This window comes from Anopheles marshallii, chromosome X (assembly GCF_943734725.1).
Source record: "Anopheles marshallii chromosome X, idAnoMarsDA_429_01, whole genome shotgun sequence".
Classification (NCBI taxonomy): Eukaryota; Metazoa; Arthropoda; class Insecta; order Diptera; family Culicidae; genus Anopheles; species Anopheles marshallii.
This window is the reverse complement of record NC_071325.1, coordinates 8,533,579-8,559,575: the sequence shown is the minus strand read 5'-3', so window position 1 is coordinate 8,559,575 and position 25,997 is coordinate 8,533,579. Positions and strand designations below refer to the sequence as shown.

Sequence of the window (25,997 nt, the reverse complement as noted above, 5' to 3'; positions counted from 1 at the left end):
CTGGCACAATTATCTTATCATCTGCCTCAGTAGCGTTCACAACTTGAAATGTAAATATTGGACAACAATTTCTAGCGCAATGGGTAATTCTTGGTGCAACGAAAAGATAAATCTACCCATCCCTGACACCAGCACGATCCATCCAGACACAACATGACGATGACAATGGGCATTCGAATTTGTTACGCTATCGCGGGCACGACGGACGGTACGCTCGGTGCGCTTTCTCCTATGCGCACGATAATCCGGCTACCGGCACGGCCGACTTCTTCATTACTCAAACAGCGTGAAGTTGTTAAGCTTCCGTCCCGCACCACCCATTCCCATCACCCAGGTCTTATCGCTCTGACACTCCACTTTCCACTTTCATCGGGGGAAATTCTGGTGCGGCTGGACAGCAAACACGCTGGAGAAGGTTTAGAACGAACGCCGTACCGTGCCGCTTTTTGCTCGTCTATCGCTGTGTGTGTTTACTTTACATGTTCCCGATCAAGTGTGAATGCATGCTCACGACTATCTATTCGACCCTTGCGAGGCACGTTGCGCTTCTTGGAATAAAAACCCTTAACAGTGAGAAAGCGTTTGGTTGATTCATTTCCGGTACTCGGTCAAATGTTTTAGAAACCCTTCAATTAGTTTATACTGCTGTAGGCTCATAAATTTATAACCATGCTTATCACAAAATCAGAGTCCGTACAGCTCTCCTCGACGTGTTAAAAGTGACTCTGCGCTTAGAAATATAGTAAAAAACAAAGCAAAAACACCAGATGCAAAACTGCTCCACATGCAATGGATAAGCAAAACTCCAACGATTTCCATCTCACAAGCAAACAGCAATGCTTCCAGCGCAAACAAAACCATCACACCATCAGCACGGCGAACATTCTCAATTCTCGCCCCGGCCTCCACTCATCACCGGCCAGCAGTCGGAAGTTTTGCGCCAACTGTCAGGTTAGCTGTCTGTCGGTGCCGTTTAGAAAAGTGGACGTGTTTGGAAATTGATTTCGAAAACGCTTGTCCAAATGTTCTTCCGGTGCCAAACAGCGAAAACCTGGCACGTCGTGTGGGCACACCTTTGAGGTGAGACTGATGAGTCTGCCTAAAACATAACTAGAAATGTTTATTATCTTTGTGACTGCCGATGGGAGTGGGTGCGTGTGTATGAATAAGCTCTCCATAGAGAATATCTTCCTGAAATCCTTCCAACAATATGTCTAGGATGGATCGCTGAAGGTGCGTCAGTTGTTTTTTCTACTGTTCCCTCCATTATACGTGTTTGATGACTTGGTTGTCTCATGTCTAAGACTAATGTTTCAGCGCTCTGAGGGTCTTTGCAATCAGCTTTCATTGTGTAGTATTTTGAAGATTTCTTCGCTTGGAAATCTTCAAGGATTTCAATAGACAATTCTGAAATTCTTGTGTTCTTGGTAACTACCTGATCTTAAGCTAGAAGGAATAGCCTACATCAATCCTAATTCTTCTGCGTCTAAACATTTGAAGCTTAATAAAACTCTTCTTCAAACCTTTACCTTTCTCCCAAAAAAAAAAACAATCATCCATCCCAAATGTCATCATCAATTAAGCAGTAATGTCAACCAACCAAACCGATTCGCAATGGTTCACCAGCCGAAACCAGACGAACGCGTGTTGAGGATTTATTTTAAGCACGTAGCCGCGGTTGCTTCGCCGCAAATAAACGCACTCGCACAGCTATTTCCGTCAAGTCTTTGTGGCATGCGCAACGGCACGACATGTTCGCACCGGTGCGAATGTGAAATTGGTGTGTACGAATGGTAAACACCCACCTGGGACGCACTTTAGCACCGTGCAACCACGCCCTCTGGCAGTTGGACAGCATGAAATTATAAACGCAAACAAAACAGATATAACTCCGGCACGGGACAAAACCAATAGGCGAACTGCGAATCAATTTAGAAACGGGGAGGGAGAAGCAAATGCTAATTGCACACCGAGCAAGGTGGTCGGAACGGTGGTTCTACCGTACTTCATTTTCATTGTCTCACAAGAGACAATGTCTCTTTAGCTTTTCCAAGGATTTGTGCGATTTTAAAGAGCTGAAGTCTTGGGCAAACCTTGAAGATATCTTTCCAATATCTGTGACATCTCGAGTTATCTCTGAATGTCTTTAAATATAGATCGTTTTCATGTTACAATCGTGAAGCATCACTCACAACAAACGAAAGCAACCCAAGATCTTAACAGACCACCATCAGCGATCGTCCGAACCGGTGATGCGTTCCGGCAATAATGCTCTGGCGTTTGTTTCTCCAATTAGCATCGAACGCTCCGCTACGGAGTCACTCGTGTCCGGGGTGTTAAAGTCACGCAAGATCTCCCGGACCATAGCGTATTCCAAACAACCTGCTCTGTTGACTCTTCTCACCTCGGGCCAGCCACTGAGTTCAATGTGGTTGGTTTTTTTTTCCTTTACCCTCGGTTTTTTTTTTATTTTACACGACTCACCGAGGTCAAAACAACACGCGGGTGCTTCGAACACATTGTAGAATATGTTACACCAGCTGCTAAAAACAAAAAATTGAGAAGAAAAACAAGCGACCCGGGAGTGGGTGCGTGGGTGCACCAACCAGAACACGGACCAATTCGTTCGAACAAGCGTTGGAGAAACTATTTTCTAATTTCGCTGTCACCTCGTCCACCGATCAGACATCCAGGAAACAGCGCTCAGAACCCATTTGTTTCGGGTGGGCCGCAAAGGAGTTGGCTGGAATATGTCAATTGAGGGAATCTCATGGCCCACACGCTTCGGGATGATTAGCTGCACAGTACCATACCATTGCGATGCTGTACGTGTTGGTATGCGGTTGAGCCGGGCTCTGGACGGATAGGTGGGTGGCTTCCGATTTGTACCACGCACCAGTATCGCATAGTTGTGCAGATGATCGGTCGCTTTCGGTGCGAAGATATTACACATCTCGGTATTAGAACCGCGCAGTGCCGAAAACTGTCCAAATTCACGACGTGCCGATGACGATGATGACTTTCACTTGGCTGCCATTAATCTTTATTTCGGGCCGCGATCTGCGAAGGAGGAAGCGATCCGCGTCCCTACAGCCGTACAGCGTTACACGCTCGGTTGCCCCTCGGTGAGTAATTGCCGGGTCAGAGGAACGTAGGCTTAACCCTCCGCCACGCGAAGACTTATTTGACAGTTGGCTATCGTGTGGAGCGACCCGCCATATGCGATCGTTCCTGACGTGTGGTACGCTAAGGAAGGTTCGGCTCTGTCCCCAATACGGGCCATAATTCTTTCACTTAAAGTGGAATTCCTACCCCTTCGGGGGTGACTTGCATTCTATGACGCTTCGTACTAGCAGTTAGTGTCTCAGTGATACATTCACCATTCCGAGACGACCCTTCAGTCTCATCTGTCAGGTGTGTGTTTCGTGTATAAGTGTGCGTTTGTGCAAGAAGGGCCCGACAAACTAGTAAAGATCGTTTGTCGTTTTTTTTTAGCTGCCGTGCAATATTATCCTCCATCACTATCGGGGAAAAACGTTACCAAATTGCATAATTATACAGCGATGAATGTTTATGGATTGATTTAACGACATCTTTTAACGACCCACGATCGCTCGATGGAGATGGGGCTGGTGGTCCCCGTTTTTTTTATTGAGCTGTTGAGTAAATCGTTGCTCACTACCGAACGCGTCCACTAGGATGATGGTCGACTATTGAAAACAACATGAACTACACGAGAGGAAAAGAGCGAGAGAGAGACTCGAATAGATGGTTATGGTATACAAGGGCCATTTGATGGCAGCAAGTCGCAATTTTTCGGTTTGCTTCGAATTCGAAATTTTATTCCACCATTTTTCTCTCCCTCACTCTGCCTCTTTTTCTCTATTATTTTTTGTTGTTGTTGAAAATGCCTCGTCCCTTTCCTGATTGCCCAACCCAGGGGACGGCATGCTTTTTTGTTGTTTTGGGGAGAAATAGTAGCAGAATTTATTACGTATTCAATTGAGCTAATGGGAAGCGATAGCTTCATTATAGAAATGAGCGTAATAATTTAGCGGCTAAACTGCCAGCGCCTAAAACCATCGCTGCGAAAAAAAAGAAGACAAAAAAGCACACACACACAGAAATGAAAAATAAAGCAGGAAGAAATCTACACCCGAGCGAAGTTCCCCCCGGGGCTATGGGATTGGGTGGAGGCGTAAAAATGCTCAATCGCTACGCTACGCCAGCGCAACGAATTCAATGAAGGAATCACAACAGCAGCAAGAGCGGGATGACGAAAATGGGGGGAGGAAAAAAAACACACACACCGAGACGAAACACAACCCCCGAATGAGAAAACGTCTCATTCAAAGCGAACACTAGACGCTTCGAACTAGGCGCTTCAGTTTCGGTTTTGTGATTAGTCTCCGCTTACGGAGAGACCCCGCGACGCAGTGCAGTACCCACCCCAGAACCCGGATAACCGCTGCAGGTGGAGGAGGTGGAGGGTAACGGTGGTAACGGGTAAAGGGCAAGCCGGGCGCAGTGGAATAATACATTTTCCGGTCGCTTCGTATATCTTGTTCTTTATTTTTATTTCCTCGCTTTGAGCTGTCAAACTGCCGACGCCATTTTTCTTTCGTATGGCGCGAGACATGCCGTCAGCTTAAGTTACTGGCTGGCGGAACGCTTCTATCATTCGGGGTGTGTGTGTGTGTGTGTCCATGTGATGGACGACCGGCAGCGGTTGATCGTTTGAGAGGCGTTTGACGTGCAATTGGAGTTCGGCGCTTGCAGTGCTGCAGAGCCGCATGGCTCTCGGGCCCGAGATGAATGTGTGCGGGAGTGGTCGAAGAATGGAGTGTAGCATAATTGGGTAAATTGGTGCTGTTTGCTTTGTTTTTTCCTCCCCAAATACCACCAACAGACAAATTGGAACATTTTCTTTCGCGAGTACAGGGAACTTTTGTATTTCTGTTGCCGTTGAGAACTTTGGAACCTCTATCTTCCCCCAAGAGACAGAGTAAACCCATTGAAAACGAACCTCAAATGTCAACGATATGAAAGTGAAAGTATTTCTAGCGCTTCTGGGCGCACAGACCGTTCCCCCCACATGCACGAATGTGCAGCAAACCGGACGACCTCCATCGGATGAAGGTGATGATTAACCTTCCGACTTCCGGTCATGCTTCCGATCAATCGATTCCGGTCTCCTTCATTTCACACTGCAGAGGGGTGTTTTTCGGTGTGCTCGCTTCTACACCGCGTCACGATTCTAGACCTGATCTCCGATGGCCTTTCGTATGTCACGGTAGACTTACCGAGTGTGAGAGAAAGTTGATTTTAGATAGCGTTTCGCTGTGATGTTCTACTTTTCACTGTTGTGGGCTAGGAGAAGTCCAACATGTGCATCTTAGAGCAATGAGATTCTAAGACCCTGAAGAAATTGTCCAAATTTTTTAGAAGTATTGAGCGAATAACAGCTTAAAGTAGTTAATTTAGAGGTATTAAGCATCTAAGAGATGTTCAACAACTGAGTCGTATCAGTAGCCAGGTTAGACATTGAGCAAACACAAGAATTATTTGTGCACAAACATTCAAATACCTGAATTCTTGTCATTTGTCTCCAAGAATTCTACGTTCTCAAAAGTCTTGCAACCCCCCCAAGGAATGGAAAGTGCTACAGATCGACAGTCTCCCAGCACGGCAACAGCTTGAAAGTTGTTTTAATTTATTGGTGCATATGAAAAGGCATTCGGAATGCCACTGCTAGACTCCATTACAGAATGCCCAACCGGCGTGTATGCTCCACCTTAAGTATCAATTAGCCCCCTTTGCGAAACGTTACATGCACGGAGCCTGTCATTGCTTAAGGTTTTTGGCTTAAATTCCTTGCTCCGAACGAAGTGGCAAACCGTATGACGTGCATTCCGCACTGACCAGGCCAGGTAGGCAACTGGCATTAGATTCGACACTACCGGTGTCTCTGCTCAGGTGTTTCGCCCCTTCTTGTCCTGCTCGCAACTCCCGGAACAACTGCGCACGGTGGTGGGATGCTTTAAACTCAACCTTGAATGCGGTGTACGCAGCGTGCAGAGTGGGTGTGAGATTTCATCGTCCAGTCCACGAGGTGATGGTTTCCTGTGCTAGCCCTTATACCACGGTTACACCACGGTTAAAGTGCCGATCGGTAGAATGAGATATGGAGGTGAGATAAGTTCGTTCGCCTTATCGAGATTTTTGCTCACTTAACAGCGTTGCAACAGTGACAGTTGCGAGGGTGCGGGTTGCGATGTTACCGGTCCGCCGGCTTCTGGTGAACCTTTTCCCCGGACCAGCGCTCCACACCGTCATAAATAACTTGAAGCTGCATTGCGCGCCACAAAAGGATCGGCAGGATAATGGAAACGCACAGTGAAAAGGGCACACACCAACACGTACATCCGCACACACGGCTAACACGAGATGAAGGTAAAGGTTCACAATAGGCAACATAATTAAATTACACCTCGCCTACCCTTCCGCAACCCATGCCCAGTTCGCCACTCCCTCCCCCTTGGGGGGCTTCCAACACGCCGTGAAAGGATACAACGGAATCCGAACACATAACATGCGGGGTGCGCACTGATAATGCTGCTGCACCACTGTATTGGTGCCGTCCTCGCCGGCATCACCCATCCACCCTCCGGGATCGGTGAGGCGTAAATCGAGCAAATTTTACACCGATTTCATGGGTGTTGTGTTTACAGAAGTGAATAATTAATCTAATTAATTAGCAAACCCCTTCCTGTACGCAACCATAGGGATGGAGGACAATGCGGGCGGTGTGGGTAGTGTGGATAAAACCAACAATCCGATCGAAGATAGCAGTGAAGGATTTTTGGAATGTCTGTACAATTGGAATGCTTCGAACAGCCCGACCCGAAGCTTCCGAGAATAATTTCCTGCAAGTGGGCGAGAAACAGCAGGGAGCACGGTGTGAGCAGATGATGTAAAAGGACACACGCTTCTGGTCAGATTTATGGCCCGAATCCTTCCAGCCTGTTGTGGAAAACGAGCACCGATTCGGGTTGTCTAATGTGTGAGGCTTTAAGGGAAAGTTTTTGCACATCCCCCCCCCCCTTCCCCCCCGCAATCCCAACTACATGGGGAAAACTCACACTCGCATTGGAAAACTTTGCCTCGCCTTTTGCAGGTGGAAGACACAATTTCAGCAAACCATCCACAACCGAGTTTGATAGATGTTCCGAATCAAAATTCGCTTTTTCACCACCCTTCATATCATGGTGTTTGCTTCACATTTCGGGGTAAGCTTCCGAAGCCCTTACTATCGCGTTAGATTTATCTCACATCTTCCAGTGCTAAGACGCCACCCATTTCCTGCAAAGCATTTTCGCTGCTGCTCCGTGCGTGCGTTACTGTCACCGATAATCCTGGACACGGCACCAGTCATGGTATTGCACTGTGGAGGTTAGCGTGTATTATTTCGGGAGGGGGAGGGGGAGGGAGTGGGTTCTTACGGTATTTCCGATCCCGGAATCCATAATCTAATTTATATGCATATTAACCCCCGAAGAAAAACGACCGAATGTGGTCGGAATATTTCATCGGAGAATGTGATTACGACCGGATCTCTTTAGCACTAATCATGTCTATCTTTTAGCAATGGGGAAGTCTTCACGCACCCTCTTTCGAACAGGCGATATTTGAGGATTTTTTTTTTTTGGTTTTGCTTGCACAAAACTGTAGTTATTCTTGAGGTTCTTTTTAACTGCTAAATGAATCAGTGTGAATGAGAGCAACAGAATTTCCAGTCAGCAGCTAAAAGTTAGTGTAATGTTGTGAGTAAAAAAGAGTTTTCCTGGCAGAATGAACGTGGCTGAGAGAAGTTGGAAAGGAGCCGTCATCTTTCGCCTGCCAACAACCCACCAAGTTTGTCTGGCTTCTGACGTTCGGCACCAAACATTCAACCCTGATTTCGTATTCCGTTTGTGTCCGGGTGCCGAACTCCTTGATTGACACGGTACACCATCCCCGGCCCCAGCCAGCACGCGTACCGGTTCTGCAACGAAGGCATTTTCGGCAGCGTAGCTAATTTCCAGCACGAAATAAACCGCAGGACGGTACGCAACCTGGACCGGGGTGCACGTACGGATGTACTTTCGATTATTCATCCGTCTTTTTTTCTCCCTCTCTTTCTGTTTTTCCGCCCCATGGTGTGGAGAGTTTTCCGCTCGACGAAGCACCAGCGGTAAGTTTGGCCGACGGCCATTCGGTACCGAACCAAACAGCACTAACAACAGGAACCAAACGCCGGTTCGGGTCCGGCATTGCAAGAGATACATTCTTACGCAGCAGGAACCGCCTGTTAGCGTCCTTGTTTTTCAACGGGTACGGTTCGGCTAAAAGAATTTTGGCACGTTTCGCCACCCGAAAATAATGCGTTCTTTGTTGTTTTTCCTGTTCTGTTGCTGTGTGCTTTCCCTTCGAAAAAAAAACTTCTCCAACAACAGGAAAAAGCATGGCTTTATGTGTGTGTGTGTTGCAAGGAGGGGATAAAGGAAACAAACAACGAAATGCGGCCAGCCAACTTTAGCACTCATTTTCATCCGATGCGCTCCAATACGCATTCATGGCCATCGTTGGAACAATGAAACGGTCGGCAGAAACTTCTTATCAGTCCTTTGCCCGCTGAAGGGAAAGAGGGGTGGGAGGAGTTTCTTATGTTTTTTGCCTCCCAGTTTGGCGCTTTGTTCCGTGCAAACCGTGTCCGGGGTGTGCTTTCGCTTTTGGAAATGCGCGGAAAAATGAATACGGCAGCACTGCGTTGTGCATGATAAATTGGTGCGGAATAAGGAACGCGAAGGTACGTGAGATGTTAGACAGAAGATTTTACGTGTTATTTCACGGGGAGAAATGAAGAAAAAAAAACAATACTCGAGCACAAATAAAATTGGAACACGAAACAATAATGGTCCAGACGCGACCGGAGGTGAAGGTGTTGAAAGTGTATTTTCCCCTGTTTTGTTGAGGACAGCACAGTGGTGCGAGTTTCGGAAAAGACTTGTAAGAAAGTAACGAGTTTATAAGTTCTTTTTTTTTGTATAACAAAACCAAACAAATGTTAGAAGACGGAAATATATTTCCTGTCTTTGGAAGCATCTTTAATATTCGAAGGATCTTCAGTAACTTTGAAAAAACCATCAATATCTTAATGGCTCGCACGTGTGAAGCTGACAGGTACGTCAAGTATGCTTGCTTTTTTTAGCACCTTCTAATACGCATCCTTCTCTTTGACCGGAAAGTCCACTACGAGGACCATCTCCACCATTGCGGTACCACTCCAAGTACCCGTGGGCGTCAACTCCCTCTTGGCAGGTGCTTCAAAATTTCCAGAAAGACGCTTTTTTATTGCCTTACCACCGAATGTAACTGTTCTTTGATGTAAACAATCCTCTTGCACAAGTTAGTCGGACACTTTCCGAAAAGCGATTTTCTTTTACATCCCTGCTTCCCCCTGCCCTTCCACCTACTGCTCACCTGTCCAGACGTCATCATTCTCGGTAACGCGAACCTTCCTCCCCCCGTCCATCCTGGCAGACCCGCTCGAAAATGAAACTGTTTTTCAGCAACACATCAACATGAATAAAATATAAGCTGCTTTACTTCGTCACACTTCGCACCGTGTTGTTCGCCGTTTCCTTGGGTGTCCTTCGCCCGCACCGATGCAAACCAATTCTTCTACGTGTCCTTCGGCACGGTTGGTTTTGGTTTTCGGAGGTTTTTTTTATTTATTTATGGCCGAGTTGGTACCGTTTGCGTGCTGTGTGCAACAGCGGAATTCGGTTGAGTGGCGGGCGGCAGAAACAGTGAAATGCGTGGGGTGACGTGGGGTAAGATGAAAATCAAAGCCGGAAGAAGCGATGAAACAAGTAAGGAAGCGCACCTCACCCAATCAAAGACGGGTCGACATGATGATGCGGTTAATATTCCATTCTGCACTTTGTACTTGGTCAGGAAACAAACAAACAAACGCATCTTTCGAGTCTGGAGGTAAAACTCAATTCTTAGGCGAATTGATGAAACTACGTAATTCTTCGGTAAAGGAATTATTTTTTTGTTTAAGAAAATCATAACCGTTTTAATAGTTTATTTAATAACAAACTGTGCCAAATATTAAACTATGAGCTACTATAAGCAAGCTCAAGCGTTTAGTTCTTCGAGTTGAAGTGTGTTACCGGTGAAATAACACGCGCTAGTGTGAACAACCGCTCGTAAAATCTTTTTTCATGTGGAAATTATCTTATCTCTACTATAAATTTTCGTTTACTTGTTTTATATTACTTTCTCTAAGCTGCCATACAGTATCACGCTGTAGAACGTGTAATATTTTCGTTTGGTTCGTACCAGCTCATAATACAACACACCTTGCCTGGTCCCACCAAGTCCCGCCAAGTAATATGAAACAATGCCTAACATTTGCATGGGTTACAATGCAATGTTAATGCCCTTTCATCTTTGCCGTAGAAGCAGTGGCGCACAAGTCATCTCAAGGTATGCATTGTCTCATGGGTTCTGTTGGAATGGAACCCACATTTCTTTATCCTCTCCATTGCTATTTTTAATGATGGCAAACGTCTTGATGAGTTACTCCAAAATACTTTGTGGGTTATTTTTCTATTTGTGTACGATCTTCCTTGAGTCATAATTCTAGTTATCCATTTTAAAACTTTCGTGACCTTCCAGAAGCTTCTTCGTCTTCTAAAGCAAAATGATCCCTTCCTTCTTGAGGATTTGTTGCTTAACAGGATTTACAATTCAAACAAAATTGCATTTGCAACGCCATCTGACGGCAATTTCAACTCAAGTTAAATGATAAATTACATTTACAATACTCAATTGGTTTCAATGTACCACCAATGTTCCAATTAAGCAATTCAGCACATAGAAATGATTAACAAAAATATTGCATAGTAAATCTAAAGCACAATCTCTCGAAAGTACAGAACATTTTGATGAAAGTCTCCACAGCACAACACGGTGGTATAAATTAAAGCAATTTATTATTGTTGCACGGTTCAACATATAAATGAATAAATTTATAATCCCACCGTCACCCAGTAGAACCATCACCACCGCCACGCCCCCACGTTCGTCGCAATCCGTTCAATGTGTCCCGGGGTTTTCTTTTTTCGCTTTATCTTACATTTCCATTTCCTTTCACTGGCACAAACCGACCTATGTAGGTCGTGGTAAACAATGGGCACAAGAGCACAACTTACACTTGGCCCTATCCAATTGATCCCAGTTTGCTTGCTGATACATTTGCATAAGCTCACGTTCGTTTGGTAAAAGGGGGCGCAAAAGTAGGAGTGGAGGAGGGAAGGGTGAAACAAATACAGACAAAAAAAAAAAACCGACCACCCATTCGTTGCACATCTGGAATGGAAATCATCATCCATTTTTTTTTTGCTGCACGCGCATTGTACTGCCCTGTGCCGGTGGATGGGACGGATAGAAGCACGGATCATTTGGCCAGAACCTGTTTTGCCCAGTGCACGAGGTAGCTTTTCTTTCGCAGGATTTACTACCGTGCGAGGCGGCAACAATGACCGGCGATGATGATGATGATGGTGGACTGCGTTGCATAAAAAAGCTAAAACCGTTTACACATTCCGCGGTTTTCACTGTTTTTTTTTTTGTTTGTAGCTCCGTTAGAAGGAGAGTGCATTGGATGATTCATCCCTTAGCAGTGGGTTGGTGTGCGTGTATGCGTTTTTTTCGGGGGGGAGAGAAACCCTTTCTACCGTTTCCTAACCAGAAAATTCCAATGGTTGTACCTTCAACAACGTGAACAGCTGAGCCATTCGATCCGGTAAACGCGAGAAAGCGTTTGTTACACTTCTGCCGTCACGTTTGGTACCTTGCATTGCATTTTTTCTCCTACTCATTGTGATTTTCCACGTACACGCATCAGACCGTAGCACTGTACGAGTCAAAACGAGGTAACTTTTACATGGTCGTTTAGTGGAAGAAGAGAACAACCAGCCCGTTTTAGAAAGATGAACAATTTTTCCGCACCTGTTTTCCTTTTTTCTTCGCCATTTTAGTCCTTTTTTTCATTGACTACCAGTGTTTGTGGTGCGCCTTGGTTCGTTCACCATGGTTTTTCCTATTTGGTATTCCATTCTGTGTTACGCTTTCCTTTAAGTTTGTGTCCATACGTGTAGCTTTTCTAGAACATTCTTTTTTTTTTCTACAGTAAAAAACAAGCAAAATTTAAATTTATCCATAGCCCTTTTCGCAACGGAAGCTATGCAAACCGATTGCCACATCGTATCAAGTTGAGTGCCCTTCCTTCCGCATCATAGACCGCACCGGCATCGTAAAATTCCTTCCCTTGGCCAGTGGCACTTTTTGTCTATTTGTTTCGCCTTTACTGTTTTTTTTTTGTTTGCAAAACTGTTTCCCTAAACGCTTAAACGCTGCGGCATTTAGCTGTCCCGCAGCCGATTTTCATTTTACCGTTTTGTGCATTTTCTTGCGCTTTTTTTTACACACTCCACCGTCCTATTGTTCCTTGTGGCCGCGGTTTTGGGGCATGAGTTATCGACACGACACATTTCACCACGAAAGGATTGCGGTATCGGCTTAAAAGTGAACGAATGCACCACCGGCAAGTTTGTGCCCGCTGCACTTTTCACTGGCATTGCTAAGTGTCGGTGGATTAGTGTGCAGCACGTATGTAAGCTCTTTCTTACGCTCTGTACGGTGCAACAGTTTCCATTGAGTGTGTGTTTTCTGTGTTTTTTTATACTTGTCTGCACGTCCTGTAGAATGTACATTGAAAATGCTACTATTCAATTGTTTTTCTAATTTTAACTATTTCTGAAATAATCTGAAATAATAATAATAAAAGCGTGGTGGAGACGCCTGGTGAATGATGCGTTTATGGAGACGCCTAGTACTTAGTAAGTTACACGGAACTGGGCGCCTCCATTTTACGTTGAACATCAGCATGCGGGACGGTTTCGTCAAGTCATTATTTGCAGCTTGAGTGGTGTACTAACGGTTCCATTCATATGCTTACGATGACGATAATTTGACTGTTTCGCATTCGCTTCGGGACGCTTCGAATCGATAATCCGTCTCGCAAAGCTCCATTTTTTCCATTCCCTTGCGTAACGTGTCCCCCCTGTGTGAAGTAAAAATAAGAAAATAGAGAGAAAGCGACACAAGCAGACCAGGGGGATAAAAATCGAAAAGTTTGCTCAACTACACCAACCCAGCGGGTTGCGATCGACGGAAAACAACCGATGCGTCTTGGTGTGGCAGCTTGTACGAAAATTTATTTTCGTCCGCCTGCAGGATGTTCACTTCACAACTTCTCATGCCTCCACAGCCTTCCGCGCGACACGTCACCAGGCGAGTGCCACGTTCACTCGACGGATTGTCATTCCTCCCTACCCAGACCGTAACGCTATTGGTGGAAACGTTGTGGAAAATGGAAATGAACCCGAGCGAAAGAAACCAAGCACAAAGCACAAAGAGAAAAGCAAGAAACCGAAGGCCAGATTGGGATTTAAGATGCAAAAGAGAAAAAATATATTGCAAATAGAAAGAGGGTAGAGTGGTGGTTGCGGGAGGGAGGGGGAAGGGGGTGAAATTTCGGAAATTCTTGCTTTGAGAGTTGGGAGCTTGCCTTAACTCCCCGGTCAGTCAACTTTGCCATCGGCTAAACGAGTTTTCTCGACTGATTTTTCACCATTTTTCCGGTTGCCCCTTCCCACCCGAGCATTCGCCAATACACCGTGGCAACCATGCCGGCGCACTTGAGTTAAACGCTCCAGCAGATGCAGCTGCTGCTCCGAAACCCTCTGGAACACACAAGATGTAGCCACCATCATCATCATCATCGCCCGTCATCAGCCACCCTTTGAGAATTACCCTCGTTAGCAGTGTCGTGGCAGGGCACCCGTAAGGCCAAGGACCTTGGGAAGCGAGCTTTCACCGTACCGGCGGCCCACCTGCCGGTCGACGGCAACCATAATCCCAAGCGCCACCATCGGGGCTTATCGATTGTGAGTGTTGCGAGCTGTTGTATTTCGGCGGAGACGATGCTAGTGCTGGCAGCCTTCGTCGAAGATGTTTGGAGAGATCGATTAAAATAAAGTGCTACGCTAATGCACCCTTGAACGGGGTAAAGGTAGCATTAATGCTGCTGTACGTAAACTTTTCTCAGGAGGACGAGATTTTTAAATCACATCAAATGTGAGTTTCTACCTGACGAATATAATGTTTGGAAGCCATATTGAAACATTCATCAGGAAACGAAATTTAGACCCAGTAAAGTTTTCAAATCCTCAACTATTCCACCCACCTGAGCTCCATTAGCGAAGGGTTCCAGCTCGTACCAAACTCGTCACCCTCATACCCACACGTATGACAGATGACGCGGAGGAGGTAAGGACTACGCTTCAAGCCGATCTTGGGATGAGGATGGAAAACTTTTCCCCTTTCAATTAATGGCCAACGCTTGATTGGGACCGTTGGGCTGCTAATTGACGGCAAACATTGGACTTTTCTTGTCGCGCGCGGGGTTTAATGAGCTTCTAACAGGCCTAAAAGCATCATTTGTTGGTTTAAATTGCAATTCATTCTGTTCAGCAAAACTCACCCATTCTGTTTTTTAATGTTATTCTCAACTCAAGCAACCAATAATTTAATTACTGACAAATCAAGTTAAACAATGCAGGGGTTTCGAGCTACGTACGCTTATTAAAAGCCATTAATCAAAGTAAGTGAGCATCTTGGAGTTCTGAAACTTTGGCAATCGGAAGTTCAATTCTTTTCAATGCTTATTTATGGAATATTTTTCAAATTTACTTCAAATCAATCCAATTCAACTTGAAAATCCTTCAGAATTGACTTTAATTTTGTAGCTTGAACTCGCAAACCTTGTAGTTGCGACTTCAAGTAATTTGTTTAACAGGAGATCAAGCTCAAATCATGCGAAGTCTTAGTCATCCAGCCAAAACTCCATGTTACCAACAACAAATGAACCAAAACAAAATAAATTGTTTTAAAATATATTTTTTTCATTTATAAAATGTCATAAATATCTAATATTTGTTCAAATGTTGATAAAACAAATCACAATGAAATATATGCAATAAAGAAATAATGCAATGTAAAATAATTATAAAAATAATGCATGATAATAAAGTATTAAATTAAAGTTTGCTGTAAAGCTATTTGAGCCAATTGCTAGTTGTTTTCTGTGATAAGAATTCCCTTATTCATTTTCTTCAACGAGAATAATAAAATACTTTTATAAAACCCTCATATATGTAACTGAACTTATCAAAATAATAAAAGCATTCTTTGTCCAATAGGATTAAAAACATTTTAAAAACATAATATTTGCACTTCTATCTCGTACCAAAAGCAAAAAAAAAACACCCCGAAATTCGGTATTACGATTCAAATCTCTCACCAACGGCAACGGTTCAAAGAAATCGATTCCGCAAGAAATGTCTAATGCCTGAAGTGTAAATTAGTTTTCGCCACCGGTTACGCCACCGAACGCACTTCGCAAACGGAAGGGAATCAAACGAAACCCGCAAGATAAACATCATCAACAGCAGCAACATTCGGCGGGGGGGATTTTTTTTTTTTGTAAATTGAAATCGCTCCATCGTACACTGGCGAGGAAGCCGCAATTTTATTTACATTTTTCCACCGTTCCGTACGGCGCAGTGGCGGCACATCGGGAAATCGGGTTACTTTGAGATGATTACAAAGAAGCGAACGACGAGCTGTAATTTTGTACTTCATTTTTTAAAGTGTGCTTTCGAGGTTATACATTTCAATGCTTCACAATTCAGCCAGTAGTCAAGCGGAGGGATTTTTTTTTATTTCGCTTAAATTGAATTAAAATGAATAAAGTGAAGATAGCGATCAGCGCGAGCATCCTTTCCACGTGCCATCGTTTTCGCACATTGATTATGTGTGTGTGCTGTTTTTTTTTACTTCCCTACACCGTGTGCTAACAACCATTGGCACATTAAACGAAAATTAACATTTCTCACCTCGCAAACACAGCCACCTTACGCTACATTACACGGTTTCCGGTTTGATTTTCTACAGCCCTTCCAACTCACCCCATGGCTTCTCCCTCTCTCTCTCTCTCTATTTCCAGCATGCCGTGCCCGATATGGCGTGCAGCCAAACGCGAGCCTGCTCCACGGTAAGTCTCGTCCCAGCGCAGCATCTCGCCACTCTTTCCACAGAACAGCAACACCAAGAACGGTTACGGGGCAACAACAACAACAACAAATCCCCACGCTCGATAAAATGCTAGGCGTTGATGAGCTAACCGGCACAGCGAAAGCACAAACATTGAGAACGCACCCCAAAACCGTATATAAAACACGCCCAAGAGGTGTGATGGTGCGAATGAGCTGCGCAAACATTCGCTGCCCGATCACCGCTTAAAAGCATTCCAAAACCTCCTGCAGGCTGGGGGGGTAGGAGAGCGGGAGGGATGAAGGAGGCCAGGAAATGGGTATTGGAGTGGCGTTCAATGCGGCTTATGTGCAGGTGGGCTTATGATGGAACGGTTGTTTGCCTTTGATTTGTGTTTTTTTTTTGTGCACACTCAAATTCGATACAAACAACCATATCTGGGTTATGTCGTTCGAAATGGGGATGCTATTTTTCCGACGAATGTATATTGGATGGAAAATACCATTTTCTGTTTTATGCTAGTAACATCCGACCCGGTCGTTTGTGTTGATAAAAACGAAATACAATTCAAAAATTAATTTATTCAGTAGCATGGTTCTGGGCGCTTTTTTAGTCACTGTTAAAGTGGACGGTTGAACAATATTTGATTGAAAATGGTATTTTTATTTGGTGGGAAAAACTGATTTTCTTTACGAATATTGTGTTTCTAAAATATATTCTAATTCGCTCGTAAACAAATCAATTTACTTGTTTTGGTACACAAGGTCATTAAATTTAACTTATATCATGAAATATGTATTTTAGAGTTCACGTATAATCAGTCTCCCAGTTTTTCCGGTCTCGGATCATCATTGTTTATTTGTGTAGAAATTACCCTCCACATGGCCTATTATTAGCCTATTAGATTTTACATGGCCCTATACTAGATCTGGTGTGAAAAAATCTATTCACGTGGATGGGATTATTCGAACAAACAACTTATCTTCACTTTGAAAATCACTTCTATACACTTGTTATATGGAACAGAAGAAATATAGGCTTATAAAGAACATATTTAGTTCCAATACTCACTGGCCTTCAGTAGTACTGGCCCTGTATGTGTGGAAGGACACTTAAGGAGCCGCTATAATGACGAGCTCTAGCAGCTGTACGGCGAACTCCCTGTCGATCAGCGGATTAAACTCGCCAGGCTACGGTGGGCTGGTCACGTCATGAGAATGACACCGAACGACCCAGATTAAAAGTCCGTTTAGGTCGTCCACATGGACAGAGGAGAGACATGCTGGACCCAAATTGAGATGGAATGATGGCATTCATGCTCGACCGTGAGGACTCCTGCAGCAGACCAAGACCGCGAAGCGGTTGCTAAGTAAGTTAGCAAGTAAGTAAGTACACACTTCTGTAATGCTCAGGAATTTTTACCGAAGCATAATTCTTCAGGAGAGTCAGTTTGAGGGTTAATTCCTTCAAGTAACTCACTATGAGTTAACTCATCTTAGTGAGGTTGTTATTTCCATCACTACTTCTCGTATCTTGGCTAGCCTTCTGGAACCTGATGAGTTTAATTAACAATATAAACTTTTCTTTTCCGATAGTTTCATTTGAAAGATTGCTTGAGCCTTCATCGATTTGTTGTTTTTTTTTGTTGATGTACCAAACTTGAGAATTCTAGAATGTCCGGAGATGCTTCAATCTCTGCCACACCCTTCAGGTTCTAGAGCATGGTTAAGATCTGATCAGTAGCTACCTAATTAGTAATTGATACCGCTACTCAACAAGATGATAAAAGCCTTGGTAATTGGCCTATTTAACAACCTTAAAGCGGACTACGATATTACGTAACAGCAAGATGTACTCTTGAAGAATCTTAAAAGGCTTGGCTGACCGAACTGAATCCCACAAATTCGGGCTTTGTTTATAGATTCGGGATTTGTTTATTAATCGAGTTCACGCGCAGTTCAGGAGTCCCTTAGAGATGTTCCTATGGGCTACACTACAACATCTAGTGCTCTTGAATTTTAAAACTGCTAAAAAATCGACGGAAAATCGCAGAGACCACAGTTATAGCATGCTTAACAACATGGACAATTGAGGCGCCATCGCTGCTTTACATGGTCAGTGTCTGAGTGCCTCGTTAGACATTATATCAACAAAGAATGCGGTGTAAGACTACGCATACAACAGATCGCTATAACGAGTATTTTAGCCTCTTTGGTTAGAATTGGATCACTAGGACTTATAGGAATAGTATTGTTGCTGACTCTCGAAGTTAATAAAAGGAATTAAATAACAGAACACGCTAACATGCTCATCTCGAAGTTATAAATTTATTCTCTACATCTCAATAATCATTTAAAAAGCTTCATTTATCATTTTAAACTGCTGTACCAACAGCGTTAAGCTACCGTGTTGATGTTACCGGAAACGCACTCGAAACCGCCTAACAACAGACCCACAATCGAACACTGTCCATCCGAGATCGACCGCACCATCGCCATATTCAACAGGTCCGCCAGGCGGGCGGGACCAGCAGAAGGTGCGCAAAGGCAAAGATATCAATTACTAGCGCAAACAGTATTTACGGTTTTCATTATTTAATTTGAATCTTGTCGCTCCCACCCACGGACCGTGGAACAACCCCCCCCTGCGCCACGAAACGTGTCATCTCTTCTTAAGCATCTTTCGCACCCCGCTTCAAACTCCCTGTTTTCCACGTTGACCTCGCCCCTGCGGTCTTGCCGCGCCCCTTGTAATATCTTAATGGAAACGGAGCCGAAGGGAAAAAGGCTTCCAAGCCACCTTTCCAGCGGTCCCTTCAGCCAGGGCCGGTAACGGCAGCCCACTGTTTGCACTAGCGCACACACTCACACGCACTCCCATACGGTACAAGTGGGGCACCGTACTGTTTGTTCTGGCCCGTACGTGCGTGGCTGGTTCGGTGCCGCTCTGCACAATGATCGTGTCCGCCGGAGATCGTTTCGTCTGGTTTTGCGTACGATAAATGGCGGCGATCGCAAAACCAACACGCCGCTGCTATTTAACGCCCTTTTTGCATTTGTGTTTCTTGCTAATTTCTGTCAATCGCTTTTTAACACGTACCAGCTTCCTTTATTTTACCACTTTTAGTATCATAAATAATGTGACGGTTAAATATCTATTTCATGTGCGCTTCCTTTTACTGTGAAACTTATCTTTTATAACATTTGTTTATCTTTTCTTTTGCTGTATACAAACATCTGCATTTACACAGTTGTATGTTTTTAAGTTCTCGTTTAGGGTGTCTTCTCTACTCTCGCTTCATCTCCGCCTCCTCAGTGATTGTTTTTCTCAGCTTTGTTGCTAATATTTGTCGGACTGGCTTGTTTTCTGTTTACCATTCTCGCCACTCAACCATTACACGTCAGTTCTTTTCCTTTTTTTGTTTCGTCGACGGTGTTTGTACATATTTTAACCTGTCGGTCATACGCGGCTCTCACCCATGGGGACACACATTGGTCCCTTATATGTTGAGTCTACGTGCATGCCAACGTTCAAACTTGAACCTTAAAAAGGTGAAAGAAGCAGAAAAAAAAACAACCACAACATCCCAAAGTAAACAGCGAAGGTAAGAGCGCTGGGCGCTTAACCAATCACAACGGTGCGAGTCAAGTTGTTTCCACAGTTTGTCGGACTGTTTCGGTAATTATTGAAACTGATCGTTATGCACGTTCCGGTACCGATCGGGCACCACACAATGGCGGCTGTCTTGACCTTCATGGGTTACGTTTGTTCAAGCCAACAAAGTACGGCACTAAATGAATACCTTTCTGCTTTTTTCGTATATATTTTTAAATGTTTTTCAATATTTGCTTGATGTAATTAACTAGAAAAAAATTTATGCAGTTGCACCGTTGAAGTTGGTCAACTTATGTCAGATTGAGTTCTTAAGTTTTTTTTTCAATACGTTTTGTAATTACAATAACAAATGCAGTAAAGTATCTCTCACCTGCAAGCTGACAGAATCGCTTAGAGAAATCATCGCTTAGAGAGAATCTTGCAGCTTTGAAAAACGAAAATACTTGGTTAGTACACTATTTATGGATGGCAATAGTTTTCAACCATACTTTGTAAACGTTTCCATCATGAGCTGTCAGTGACAAACACCAAAACAAGGCTACCTTAGAGAAAACCTTAGTGTACAACCATCATGTGCTTAGAGAATGTGGTGTTTAGGAAGCTTTACAGCTTTGAGAGACTTAAAAAGTATTGAAAACGAAGGAGCTGTCAAAAATGTTGGTCTTACTGAGATTTGCTGTCTTTGAGAAATACTAAGCACTAAGCAGAGATAAAAGCACTAGTGAGACTTTACAGCGAAGCGTAGCTGAAAGATTTGGAACAAGATCTTAAATTGTGGAAGATTTTGCCAGATTTTTTGTGATACACTAACTAATGATGTCCAAAAACACCACAAATCCTGAAGGAAAGAACATCCTGATGACGAAGTCTTGGAGAGTTTTTTTTATTTTGCAGAGTTTCCTTCAGGTCACCACAAATTGTCCATCGCTTCCATCGATTTGAAGTGAACGGTGAGATCACTTTTTCCTGACCTTCATTATTAATCTCTACACCACCTCATTCTAGTCTTTTTCCAGAAGAGATATAACATTAAAACAAAATTACATTGGATCTTCTCGTTGGATACGAAGGTCTTCATGGGATTAAACAATCTTCCTTCTGGTGGTGTCTTATGGCACAGAAGCCATAGTTCCAGCAAGTGATGGGATGAGTTATTCATCTGGGAACTCCAATTCGTGGAATAGACACAGACCATCCGAATTCTCAATATTCTTTAGAAAGTTTTATTTTGTCGCACCTCAGATTTGGGAGAGTTTTATAGAATTCTATAGAGAATTGACTATAAAACCGTACTCTACCTTGCGTGATCAGTTGCCTACCCCATCTGCCGTAGTCCACAATTCTCGGCAAATCTAAGACCCCTAGTATCAGCTACTTATTAACCGTTTACGCATTGTTTGCAAACGTGATCTAAGAGCCTTTCAAGTGTTTTGTCAGCATTGTGACATTAAAGGGCAGCAATAGCTTTGCTTTCACTGCCTGCCGGACCGTACCACATTAGCATAAATGGTGCTCGTTACGATGTTTTGCCCATTCTCAACCTCCCCCAAAAAAAAAAAAAAAAAAACACCAATGGTCACCTGCGAATGATCCGGCTTTGGCAAGTAAACGCCAACCACCGCACCGGACCAGAAGTGAGTGGTTTGGTAGCCGGCTTCTAACTCTCCTGCTGCTCTACTCCAATCATGCCGCGCCAGCCTCAACTGGTAACGTTAAATTACAGTTCGCAAACCACTTGTGAGGGGGTGTTGTTTCCCCCGCTGAATGGGCGGTGAAAAACAAGTGGCCCAAACGCTGCCTGTTCGCTGTTAGAAATATGATTCTTTTCTTCGGTTGTTTTTTTTTTGCCTTCCACTTGACTTCTCGAGTGCCGTCACTTGGGACGCTTCGGTATCGAACGCCGAATGCCTGCGAACCTACGCAACGCCGGGCCCTGTCTAGCGGGGCTAGTTGCGAGGCGCAATTAAAGGAATGGGGGAGAAGAAGGTGAGGGTGGAGTTTGCAGTTTTGCGAAGCACTTTGCCGGTAAGTTCAACGCCTGGAGGGATATTTTCTTAACCGTGCTGCCCCAGAAGCAACAGCTATCAGAAGTACCCGGAGTGGAGCGGACCATCATGCTTTTGCGTTGCGTTGTCGCCGACCGTTGGCCTTAGCGTGTGTGTATGTCTCCTTCCCTCCCGTTGATCTCCCGCGCTGACCGGTACCGATGCGAGGACAAAGAATAGCAAGCAACAACACCAAAAAGCGATACAAAACACTCTTAGCAATCTATAGCGTAAGAAAAACAAACAACTTCATCCATAAAATGAGCATTCACTGCTGCACCACCGTTCAAGCACGAGCAACGAGGCTTGCTACCATGACCTCCGCCAGTGTGTATGTGGATGGAGTCCGACCCGATTGAAGGTGGAGCAGATATTGCACTGGGACCAGGTAGTGCCGAGACCTGGCGACGACTTTGCTACAATGGCCGGTGTGCACACTTGCAGCTTGTTTTAGCCACGTCCACCACGTTGCCCGGAACGCGCCAACATGCGCCGCCACGACCGGATCGGAGGATGTCCTCCGAATTGGGCGCACTGTGTGCAGGGCAGGCAGCGTGCAAACAGAAAACCTAGAAATAACATTCGCCGCAGCTGGCGGCCGTACGGTACACACCACAGCCACATGTTGTGGACCACCCCTGCTGCTGCTGCTGCAACCCCCGGCCAGTGGAGTCGTTCGCTGTTTATGGAATGTAATATATCTTATTTGTTTACATCCTAACCGGGCGGGCGATACGATGGAGACGCTGTCCGTCGGACGACGTGACAGTTGCACCCGGTGTCGTCTGTCTTTCAATTGGTCTGGAAGTGTGTGCTTTACTGCCTCGGTTACAATTCCCGGGGTCACTCCTCCACGTCACTCAGCAAGAATTTATCTCAATGTAACCGACCGGACAGTAAATGACTTTGAGTGACACACGTTCGTACGGTGGCTGTGTGAGGCGTATCCGTGGACTTGGAATATAGTTTACATAGAGATCCAATAACTGGAAACACCTGGAACCGACCAGCTGCAGGTGACAACTTCGCTCAATGTTTTCGTTGTATTTAGAATGTAAAATAGACCTCTGTTTTAGAGTGCATTGACATCCGGACTGCATGTGGTGTGTACTCTTTCCTTAACCTTAAAAAGTTGGTTAGACTTTTCTTACTCCCTCCCAGGAGATTACGCCAAAAATCGTCACCTTGGGCGAGAATATATTGGCTCACAGCACCAAACGTGGCCGGAAATGGAACTAGGCGCGCTGAAAAAAAAAACACCGCCAGCCAACTTGGATGACACGAGGTACAATAAAAAGGTCTACATGCACCTGAATACCTGATAGCTGAAATAGAGCGAACACCAAAAGCCAAACAAAAAAAAAAACGTTTCGCCGATGCAAAGAATGTACCGTGAGGAAAACTGCACCGAATGGGAACAAAGACCGAAGAAACGTTTCCGCCATCCGGTACAATAAATCACGTTCTATTGGGAAACCATCCGGGCCTTGGCAAACGGGAAGTCACCGCTGGCACGGAAAGGTGTCCTAACCAAACGAACAGGGCCAGAAAAAAAAAGGAAACACCATTCCGGCCGACCTCCTCGCAAGGTGAGGAAATCAAACATTTGCCTTTAACGCTTCTTGTAGCGCGTTCGGTGCCGCGGGTTTTTCTCTCTTTCTCGCTCAGCACCCAGCACTGACAGCACCCCGAACGGAAGGACCAGCAGAAAAGGGAAAGTGGCGATAATTTACGATCTTTTATTGGTTTTGTTTCGCTTTCCTCTGCGATGCGCTTCCAGAGGACACAGAACCCCGAACGGTGGATCTTTATTTTTATGAAACACTCTTCCGGAACTCTATTGTCCGGCCGGGTAGGATCTTGGTGCAGGGCCCTGAGGTTTGCCTAGCTTTGGCCTTACCCGCAGCGCGATTGCAATTTATGCTAAATGGTTCCTAAATAGCATCCGAGACCGTCAACTTCCGTCTCGCGTCGGCTGCACATTTGTGTCGTTTGACCTCAACGGGGGAATTGCCGTTCTGTCCGGGATCTTCCTGCACACAGCTGGTACGCTATGTATGCTGGTGGTAGGTCGTCTTCTGTCGTCCTCATTGACGTGATCTCCGTGCCGAGGGGGGGAGAGAAAAAAAAACCGGAAGAGAGCTGTAAATATTTACGAGACCTATTGCGGGCCGGATGTTTGAGGCAGTTGTCAAGATATCTTGCCCCGTAGGGTACGGTGCTCAAACCGGCACTGATGTTTCCTTTATTGTTTTCGGATCTTTCCACTCCCACCAGCGACGGTTCCAGGGACATCACTTAATGTACCGAGCATCCTTCAAACTTTCTCGACCGGAGAGTCTAATGAACAATTTTGGGCACTAATGATGCAGCTACATGTTTAACACTCAAGGCCCTTTACCAGCCGATGAAGCGGAGGGAGAGGAAAGCAAAAAAAAAAAACTTCGACAACGAGGGGACGAGCATGTTTTAGCACGGCACTCTAGGGATATGCCGATGCTTTCGGGAACGGAAACGAATCCTCACCAATCGTGCCGGAATGCAACAACGCCGCACTGTAAACAGTGTCGTATTACGCCCGGCTAGGACATGTGTGTCCTCTTGAGATCACATATTGCCATACGCCATTAAGAGCCTAAGTAGCTAATGACAGTGGAGGCGGTTTTTTTTAGACGAGATACACACAGAAAAATAAAGCCCAGATGAAATAACAAGGTAATGGTGTCAACTTACCCAGTGAGGTAACGTCAATTTGTAGTGAAGATGCGCTTGATTCATTCGGGATTAAATTTGGAATTCGACTTCACTTCGCCCAAGTTAATGGTGAAGTTGTCTGCTTTCTCAGTATCACGACAGTCCCGCTCAAAGAACCCAATTTCTGGTGGGATTTTTGCTGCTTTTCTCCAAATGGGTCTTTTGCCTAGGTCGATTATTAATGCTAATTTTAACCGTCCATTTCCCTCCTTTTGCTTTGGAAGAATAAGAAGGGGAACCATGATTTATTGCTGGTGCGAATGTGGCGAATGGACGGTTGTGCCGTGCTACTGCAGTCATAATTTTTGCAATATGAACATACGCTGAGAGGGAGAGAACGAGCGGTCACGAGTACCTGCGAAAATTGGAACCGCAGCGACTAGACTCTGGCACGCTATAGGTGCTGTGTTGGAACGGTTGTAAAATAAAAGTTATATTAATAGCACGTGCAGCTAACCTCCAGCAGGTGACTGTGTGCAAATGACAGCTAGATGGAGTTTTGGGTGGCTGTCGGAAGGTACTAAGGTAGGTGGAATGAACGAAGACCGTGGTGAAGATCTATGAATTTTGAAGCACATGCATACATTTATAGTACTCTTGCAGCTAACCAAACTTTTATTTGGTACAAGTCATCGAACTCCTATTTCTGTTGATATAGTCATTCAGTGTGTAAAACCACACACTTCATGTTTAATAAGTCCAAGAATACTTCTTCAAGAATTCTTCTCAATATCCAATTGCGTACATCAGACATTTCATCAGCTTTAACTGTCTAGGGATAAAACAAAAGACTGTCTAGTCTTTTCGATAACGTGGACGAGAGTTCCCGGAAGATATTCTGACACTTCGAATGTCTATAATAGAGTTCACCACCGTTTCTACCTTTTTTTTGGTCGAAAACTCATATCTGGTGAGGTGTTTTATGATTGTGGGTCATCCACGGAGACATTTCCAATATAAGACTCATTCGGTCTAATCGTCACCTTGCGATCTTATCGTACCTTTCTGTCACTTCACCTGTGGTGCTCAGAGCTCTTGTAGCTCTTACAATAACCCAATCTCCTTACATCTACCGTATCCAAGATGGCTCGGAGTTCCCCAATAAAACCTGCTTTATCCATCCGAGAATCAAATAACAGCAATGTTTATCACCACCTGTCATCGCTCGGTGTCAACCTTAGCTCGGATTATCCGGTACCGCTCATCGCCGCACGATTGACATTTGATTTGTATTTATGTTTTGTCGGCCAAATGACACAAGCCTCAACCATTCGTCTGTGTTCGAAATTTCAATTTTCCACCTGCGCTGTTGGAGTGTTCAAACGCCATCAAGCCGGATGATGACCGACCCTT

At 44.7% G+C, this 25,997-nt stretch overlaps 1 protein-coding gene across 1 annotated transcript in view; it reads left to right on the top strand.

Annotated features, from left to right (window-relative positions):
• The window catches only part of LOC128712569 (transmembrane protein fend-like), a 58,113-nt gene that overhangs the window by 9,354 nt on the left and 22,762 nt on the right, over nucleotides 1-25,997 (top strand). Inside the window, exon 2 of the mRNA XM_053807462.1 lies at nucleotides 16,184-16,231. Within this exon, the coding sequence (XP_053663437.1) occupies nucleotides 16,184-16,231 (48 nt within the window). The remainder of the gene's footprint in view (nucleotides 1-16,183; nucleotides 16,232-25,997) is intronic.